The sequence below is a fragment of the Magnolia sinica genome, chromosome 1, assembly GCF_029962835.1.
Source record: "Magnolia sinica isolate HGM2019 chromosome 1, MsV1, whole genome shotgun sequence".
Classification (NCBI taxonomy): Eukaryota; Viridiplantae; Streptophyta; class Magnoliopsida; order Magnoliales; family Magnoliaceae; genus Magnolia; species Magnolia sinica.
In genome coordinates this window covers 112,119,355-112,128,811 of record NC_080573.1, presented here as the reverse complement: position 1 = coordinate 112,128,811, position 9,457 = coordinate 112,119,355, and the positions used below count along the sequence as shown (strand labels likewise).

Below are 9,457 nucleotides of genomic sequence, written 5' to 3'. Positions count from 1 at the left end.
AAAATGGATGGATGGCTTGGATAAGACAAATATATCACGGTGGGCATCTCTAACTAGATCCTGGTGGGGGTAGTACTCCATCCATGCCCATCAATTTCACATTAGATGAGGGACATTTTTCCAACAGCAAAATGGTTATGTTAGCTTAGGGACATCATTTTAAGGGCAAAAATAATCTTTTCCTCTATATCTTCAGTCAAGACATGTTATAAATGGTAATGAGCCTAAAGGATTTTCTCTTGTATTGAGAAGACAGATGAGAAGGTTTCTCTCAAGGGGAAAGTTTTCTCAAAGGGTTTCTTCTCATATACAGATAAGATGAAATGAAAAGAAGAGGTATGTGGTTTTCAAAAGGTTCTCTTCACACATGATTAGAAGAGGTGAGAGATGTTTCTTGTGTATTCATTGTATTTGATCATTACCTTTCTTGCATCTTGTAATATTCCTCTTTTATACTAGGCTGATGCTTCGTCGTGAATGTAGTTATTTTATATATATATATATATATATATATATATATATATATATATATATATATATATATATATATATATATATATATATATATAAAATACTTGTATAATATTCTAAAATTACTTCATGTATATAAAAATATATTTTAATGATTATTTCACATTGTCTTTGCAAGATCACTTACGCACATTCGATTTTGCAAGATCACTTACGCACATTCGAAGCGCATTCACAAGTAAAAACCAGTTTACATTTTATATTGATAACATTGAGCTCCCTATTGTTGTGTATTTGACATGTTATAGCAATTGCAATGGCTTTGGCTAAAGTTGCAACCTCCTTTATGAAATTCTCTCTCTATATATATATATATATATAAAATCCTCTAAATGATCAGACAAACTTTAAAATAAAAAATAAAAAATCCTGAGAAATCATTTGGCTCCCTCATTTTAAAGGCCTAAAGAATGTATTTTCAAAAAACACAAACAGATTTTGTTTACCGTGTTTGGATACTGGAAATGTAATTCAATGGAAGAAAAAAAAAAATAATAATAAAAAACGGTGTTCAAGTACCAAAAAGGATTGGTAGGAATTTTACCATGTCAAGACAAAAAAAAAATAAAAAAGACTAAGGAGGAAATCTATGAAGCCAGCTTCTGTAGCAGAGAAAAAAGAAAGGGGTCTTTTAACTAGCTTTCAAGTGATCGAAAACCTTTTCAGAGCTCTTTTAGAGTCCCAATAAAAGCATTATACCTGTCTCCGAATAGATACTTTTTCCTCACCTCAATAATTCATTCAAACCATAATTACAGGATTATTCGGAATTTTTGTTAGTTGGAACTGACATGCATTATTTTCAAATCATACATTCAATAATTTAAAGAAAATCCAAAATAACATTAGATTCTTCAGTTCCACGGATACTGCTATATTTGTTTGGGTCAAAACTACTGACTCTTGTCATGATGGCTTGCGCCAGGCTGAGCTGGAACTCGAGCTGCTGATCTGACCCAATCCCTTAGAAGTGGCCAAGAAGACTAGTGGGTCCTGGATCTTGGATTGTCAAATCACCACTTTTTCTATATTGAGGGACTTTAACACTCTCGTGAGTGCGGAATGGAACTCGGCGCAGAACATACCGGCACGAGTGGAGGGACACTCACACCATAAATAAGATGCACTTGATTTCCCAATGCTTGAACTGAACTAGATTTTCCTGACTCCCTATTTGCTGCTTTCAAGATTTGAAGGTTAAACCTTCTGCTCGAATACCATATCAAATCACCACTTTTTTTTAAAACCTGAGCATATCAATGTATATAAAGGGTCTTTAACATAAATGGCCCACATGTCGAAAAGCCCAAGAATGAAAATGAGGAATTTGACAACCCAACAAGGACACGGGATGGTCCACATCTCAACACCGTCATGTCGTGCGAATGATGGTGAGAACCTTTGTCTCGTGAGAATTTTTTTTCCACATGGACCATCAACGGTGTAGGGCCTCTTGGATGATACTTGGGATCATAGCATGGTGGCCTATTTAAGCAAGCCATTTAATTAAGTAGTGTGATGTGGCAAGATTTGATTGGTGGGGTTGTACGCTTATTAGAAATAGCCCTGGCTTTTTTCAAAAATTTTCAGCCTCACCACGTCACCACACCACTACTCACTACTTAATCCTCATACGTAGACATCATATCTAAGGAGAAAAAGCTTTTATTGCAGGCCCTTAGTAAACGGTCCTGAGTGAGCTGAACCTGACCAGACCCTCACTCAGCCCAGCAACATGTACTGACTTTCAGGCCCAAAAGGCCCATTTCATGAACAGGCTCGCTTGTTTCTCTTCACACAATTACCTAACCATATGAACAGTAGAGATTCCGAACGTTTATTTGAAAATATTTTTGACCAAAATACCCCTGATCTCAAGAAGCTGACACCTACAGAGGACCAGGAAAGATTCCAAGCTCCCGCTGCTCGTTCCATTTCTCAACCTACACATGCACATGCACTGCTATCAACTCTTCCGCACGTGACAATGGGGAATTCATGTGCGAGATCTGTGCCGACTATTAGGTGGGGCCAACGTTGAAACATGTCATTGCTCATAAATCAAGCCAAATCACTCATTGGGTGGGCCATTCTTATATCGGATTGTTATAAAGAAAATTACCAACGGCCTATATTGAATTTACATGTGTGGCCCACCTGATGAGTGATCCGGATTTCCAGTCTGGATTTTGGAATAGGGCATGTTGATATAAGGCCAACCTCGTTCCTGGACCAGATCTCTCACATGGGTGCTTCTATCACCACCCACCAGACATGCAGCATACATGAACCCGAATCTAGGTGGTCCAATTCATCAGGCCCGTTGATGAAGACTGATAGAACGATCCAGCCGTTGATTGTTGGCCACCAATTTGATGGTTGATAGACAAAACAGTGCAAATTCGGTGTATAAGATCCAACTGTTTAGATCATCCTATCAGTGAGCTATTATCCATCCACAATGGGGCCCACGTTTTACACGGTCCAGATTGACAGACAGAAAAGAAGAGTAGCGAAGGAAGTAAAGATGGGACAGCCTACCCACTCAGAAGGACACAGAGATCGATAGTAGCGAGCAAATTTCTCACACTCGGCTACATTTTCCCCCTTAGCTTTGACACACCTGAAATTACAGAAATGCACTGAAATTCAGTGTATAGCCTATCTTTGTTGTCAAAATCAAAATATAAAGTAATAAACACACCCTACATGCACCGGAACTCAGTATATGCGCTGGTCCAACTCACTTCTAAGACAGGTTTGAGCCAAGGTAAATGGACTTAGAAATGTGGCTCATTTAAGTAAATGGGTTGGGATCGCCCATTTAAGTAACTGGGTCAGGAACCCCACACAACCCAACTGGTCTATATAGGTTATCAATGGACTCGGCCAGACGACCGACCCGACCTGACCCAAGTCGACGCATCTACAACAAAATGATGCATTCAAGCATAAACTAACGGCCCAAAATCACATTGACCATGCGATCGCCGATTTTAACTGTCCACTTCCTGGACCACCATGGCCTAAAATCACATTGACCAAGTGATCATTGGGTATTTTACTGGACCATGGCCCACTATTCTTATTCCAAGAATTAGCCAATAGATTGAGCAGTCAAGATCAATGAAAAATAAAGAGAGAGAGAGACAGAGAGAGATGTAGGAAATTGAAGAGCTCACTTGTGGTACTCGATGTAACGAGTGAAGCAATGCCGTGTTTGATTGGTGGTCGGGAAACGAACATCGGCCGGTGCCGTAACAATCTCCTCCACCTACTCATTGTCATTGCACCCAAACATCATATGAGATTAAATAAATCCATACAATTATTTTTCTCCCTTACTTTTATTTGTTTTTATTCTCTCCAAATGTTTTCTTGAAAGCAACTTCAAGAACATCTCACTTTTTTTCCCTTCTATTTTCCAAGCTCCCAAACAGGGGTATAATTTCCAAAAATCATGAAATGGGAATCCACCATAGGTGTGGCTACTGGCCCACGGCGGTCAATTGGCCCCACCGGCTTTTGAGTCAGGTTCAAGCCATGCTAAATGGGTAGCGGGTGGGTTGAGCTCGGGTCAAAACCTACTCGACCCATATATGAGCTGTTTCTTTTTTCCATTTGGGCAAAGCAGCCCTGTGGTTATGGATCAAACCATTGGTATGGACCATGCTCTAACTCAATGGGTTGGGTCTGGCCGCCCTTAGGCTAAGTAAATTTTAAGAGGGGTTGGGTCGGGCCTTTGGGTAATGAGTTGCAGGTCGTGTTCGGGCCAGAAATCTTGGTCTCTTTTGGGCTTGGGCTGACCTACACCATCCATACTTTTATTGTTGTGTTGGACACAAAAAGCTGTTTTCATATCTATATGAACGTCCACATGAGTTCCATTTCATGGTTTTTGAAAATTCTAATAAAGTAAAAATTGAAAAAATTGGTTTAATTTCATTATCAGCCACAGCCAATCATAGCCATAGACTATAAACAATTCATGGATTATTCATAAATAAACTGCAAATCATGAAGAATTCATGACTCATTCCATAACATAGGAGAATTTCATAACAGATGCATGCATGGTGGTCCCACATATTGGTATGCTTAGGAGTGCAAATGGGTAGGCCGACCCGGCATGCAACTAGACCTGAACCGATAGTAAATGTGTTATTAGACCCACTTGACTCAGGTTTAGACCAAAATGCACCTTTGGTTGGTTGTCAAATAGACCCTCTCAAAGTTTACCCAACCTCACCAACCCTGGACCCAATTTTCAAATAAATTGGACAACCCAAAAGTAGTCTTACACTAGACCTGATCTAAACCCAACTCAGACTAGACTTAAAAAAAGATGTGTGGGTGGAAATCCTCCTCTAGTCCAGACCCAACCCAGACCATGGTTAAAATACTCAGTGACTAAAACCATATGGTCCTGAGTTGAGTTGGGACTTGCCCAAGTCAGGGCTGAATTGCCGTAACTCACCCCAGTCATGGTTGACTCACAGTGTTAAATCAGATTGGGTGCTACTAAGTCTACCAAGCAAAATCAGAAAAGTCATTTTAGACCAGCCTAATGTTGTTAATGTATTAAATATGTCACTAACAGGTCTCTCGATGCCATTAACAGACCACTCAATGCCATTAAGCAGATGTCGATGTCATCGACAAATGCTCAATCCTGTCGAGAAAATTAAAATAAATCTATGTTGGTTGCTAGACTGTTTTAGATGTTTTCTCAATGAGGTTTTGATGTCATCGACAGGTCTTCAAGGGATGTCGATGCCATCAAAGGTCCCATCGAAGTTGCGCATAGAATTGCGTAAGTTCACAACTTGTTTTCTATTCCAATTGTGGCAGTACATATATATCGAATGTAATCAAGATCAGAAATGGATTAAGGTGTATTATGGCCTTCTAAAATGTTACTTAGGGTTCAAGGACATAGTGTTGAAAAGGAGATTCGATTCTTATTCAAATCGGTGAAATCATCTATCTTTTGTAATTTCGTTTTTATAGTGCATTACTCATTGCTCATTGCTTTGAGCCATGGTTTTTTTTTTTCTGCAAGAAATTTTTCACAAAAAAACCGGATTATTTTTGTTTGCCTTTGTTTGTGTGATTGCGTGTTTGCTTGATTCCACTCTTTGTACTTCTGCGATTCTCAACACCCAAGTAACCATCACTTAGAACCATGTCATTTTGGACTAGGATATGACCAAAACCTATCCATATGCTAATAAACTGGCGCTAGGGCTGAAAACTAGGACCAATTGTTAAATGGCCCATGCCCAAAAATCTCCCAACATGACTATCATAAAACCTTCTTATCTAGAGAAAAACCATGATCAGTAAGACACCCATCCATGCGGGCATGTGCACCTCAAATCATCCTCTCTAGATCAGTGCGCCTGCTATAGATGGACCATATCTTAAATAATCCACTGAACATATGCCTGAAACTACTTAATTGGCTGATGATTAAAAAAACAAATTAAAAATATTAAAAAATATTAAAAAATTAAAAAATTAAAAATAATAATAGTCAGTTGTCCAGATTCTACAAACAATATTAGATTAATCTAACTAATCTGATTTTCAGTATAAATCTCCATGTATCATGGGTCCCACTATTTTGGGAAGCTTAATTGGAAGTAGTACACACATTCATGCATACATGTTGTGTATGTATTGAGATTAGTCTGGGGATATTTTTACACCCGCAGTTGGTCATCAAGAAAATTTAAAACAAACTAATACTCTACGGGTGTGGATGCTTAAGCGAGTATTTTTATTATTTTCATTTTTAAGGAGAGTAGCCTACATTTAGACTAAAATCCCTATGAAGTTAGAGGTTCATCTTTACCTTGATGTCCGCATGAAATTCAATCCATCCATCTGATTGGACATTATCACATTAGAACGTGAGTTTAAAAATCCAATCCATCCATCCGTCAGGACTCATCAGGTTAGCTGTTACTAAAAAAGGGAGAACCTCATCAAAGTGTGGAACACGTGTGCCCCACCTGATTGGCTTCTACAAGTTTGATGTCCCTGATTGGTGGACCAACATTATTTTTTGTCCACGGAATGTCATGTTCTCGGTGCGCCCCGCCTGATTAATGGACCAGATCTCTCACACGTTTGCTGTCCCCCAATTTCTGACACGTGTTCTGCCCTCCCACTGGAAAGCCCCTCACGAAATCACGAGTTCACACCCAGTCGTATAAAGATTATAGTTCGCTGGGCCACTATGTTATATATGTAAATCCACTCCGTCCATAAGGTGAGAACCATTTTTTGAACGGTAGATACAAAATATCAGCATTGTTTAAGGAAAAAAAGAACTTACATGAGCCACACAAATGGAAACAGTATAAAATTACACCTAAAACCTATGGGGATGATTTTTGTATCTTCACTTCATCATGGTGAGTTCCACCTGATGAATGGTTTTGATGAAAGACACACACTATGGTAGCCCCCACACGCAAACCTATGATTGGCATTCCATCCTCATTGTTTCCGGTGGTGTGGTCCACCTGAATTGTGGATCTTTCTCATTTTCTTCCCCAGTGGCTAGAATTGAGGATAGAATCTGATGGACTGTATGGATTTATATACAAAACATGGAGGGATCCACAGAAATTGTGCGTTTTACGCGCTTGGTAAAAAGGGTTGCAGAGTATTCCGGTCCATTAATAGGGGTAGGGTAGCGATGAGTCGGGTTTGGGCAGAGTTGATGTTAGCCCGAACCCGATTCGTTTACTAAACGGAAACAAGATTTCCGGCCCGAACCTATTAGAGAGAGATAGAGAGAGAGAGAGAGAGAGAGAGAGAGAGAGACCTTAATGGGAGCGGTTCTAGCTGGGGCTTGTCTGATAGAACCGGGTTCGTGGGCCGGTTGAGGGGCTTGCTCGCCCCGGGCCACGCGGCCCACGTCCCTTCCCCTCATCTGGTCGTGTGGATCCAGGTTCGAGCTCGACATACCTCTCTCTCTCTCTCTCTCTAATCAACGGCAGGAATGAGATGAATTCCTGTTTTACTTTTCCATTTCCATTGAAACGGCTTTTAAAATGTCCTCCCTTTCTTTTGCAGGTGGCGTTGCTTCTTACTGCAGTCGTGGCATGCACCCGCATATGCCACCGAACACGAGCCAACAGCAAGTGCTACGTGGCACACCTGTGCCGGTGCTGCAATGGACGCGGTTTAGACACTGACAGGTTGAGTAGCGAGTCGGCTACTGAAGTGACGTCACCAAGTTCTGTGGGCCCCACTATGATGTGTTTGTTATATCCACACCGTCCATCCATTTTTAGATATCATTTTAGTATGAGAACCAAAGAATGAAGCAAATAAAATTCTGTCGTGGACCCCACCAAAGAAAACAGTGGGGAGAATGATTCCCACCGTTGAAACTATCCTAAGGCCCATCATAATGTTTATTTGAAATACAACCCGTTAAAAAGTTAAAAAAGACATGAAATAAGGGAAAACAAAAATATCAGCTTGATCTAAAACTTTCATGGCCTTTAGAAGTTTTTAATGGTGGGCGTCACTGTCACACTGTTTTATGTGCTGGGGGTCTTTGGATATTGCCCTAAAATGATCTCTCCACATGGATGGAAGGTGTGGATACAAAAAATACATCATGGTGGGGCCCACGGAACTTGATGACGTCACTTCAGTAGCTCGTCTCGCTACTCACCCAGTCAGTAGCTGATCCGCGCCCTGCTGCAATACGGGGGCAACCCATAGGTGGAGGACGCGGAGGAAACGGATTGGCTACTCCCCCTGACACCAGCCCCGGAGCTGGTGGTCGGTGCTCTGTGGGCCCTACATGATGTATCTGTTTCATCCATTCAGTTCATCCATTTTAAAATATCATTTAATGTCTTTATCCCAAAAATGAGAGGGATATAAATCTCAAGTGGATCACACCATAGGAAAACAATAGTGATTGGATATCCATCATTTAAATCCTCCTAAGGCCCTCTGTACTGTTTTTTTGACATCCAATCCGTTGATTAGGTCATAAAGACCCAGATGAAGGGAGAAAACAAAGATCAACTTGATCCAATACTTTTATGGCTCCCAAAAAGTTTTTAACGGTCGAAGTTCATTCAACACAGTTTCCTGTATGTGTTCCACTTGAGACTAGAATGTACCTCATTTTTTGTGTATTACCATAAATTGATCTAGAAAAATAGATGGACAGAATGGATGAAACACATACATCATGGTGGGCCCACAGAGCACCGACCACCAGCTCCGGGGCTGGTGTCAGGGGGAGTAGCCAATCCGTTTCCGGATGCAGATTCCTGCGCTGCGATGCTATGTGGGGCCCCCCTTGATGCTATATGGACATCTACCCTCTTCATTGGGTGTCAAGTGTCAGGTTAGTGTGTAACTTGAGGTTGGCCATCTTATAGGTTGATTGCTTTCTTTTAGCCGTTCATTTGTCTTGAACGGGGTGCCGCATCAAAACTTCGTATAGCTGACTAATAGAAATTCTTGTAATAATTCATATGTGTGTATGTGTGTGTGTGTGTGTGTGTGTGTTCGAAATGGGTAAGTGTTTTCTCTCTGTAATTTCTGCTTTCATAGTGGTCATTTGTCGCTTTGTGCCATGGTTTTTTTTTCACAAAAGGGTTTTTCCACGTTAAATTGTTGCGTTCTCTTTGTGTTTGCTTGGTGCTATTGGATTACTATCCCAGATTCATCTCTGTGTGCTTCCGCGAGTCCTCCAACAAATGGTATTAGAGCTAATGTTGGGGCACATGCTTGAATCTAAAGGATTAATATCAATGGAAAACTCTAAGTATGATATAAGTATTCAGGAAAAAATAATTTTGAATTATGGAAGGTTAAGATGATTAGCATATTAACTAAGCAAGGTAAAGATGGGGCTCGTGAGGAGTAACGACCATCTACG

The 9,457-nt window shown here is 40.4% G+C and overlaps 1 protein-coding gene across 1 annotated transcript; it reads right to left on the bottom strand.

Annotated features, from left to right (window-relative positions):
- Window positions 1–2,178: 2,178 nt before the first annotated feature.
- On the bottom strand, window positions 2,179–7,621 carry LOC131256347 (cytochrome c oxidase subunit 6b-3-like). Its single transcript, XM_058257310.1, has 4 exons — window positions 7,370–7,621; window positions 3,714–3,805; window positions 3,073–3,154; window positions 2,179–2,474 (listed from the first exon to the last, which is right to left on the bottom strand). The coding sequence occupies exons 1-4, from the start codon at window positions 7,508–7,510 to the stop codon at window positions 2,421–2,423; spliced, it is 369 nt and encodes a 122-aa protein (XP_058113293.1). The 5' UTR covers window positions 7,511–7,621; the 3' UTR covers window positions 2,179–2,420.
- Between the last annotated feature and the right edge of the window lie 1,836 nt (window positions 7,622–9,457).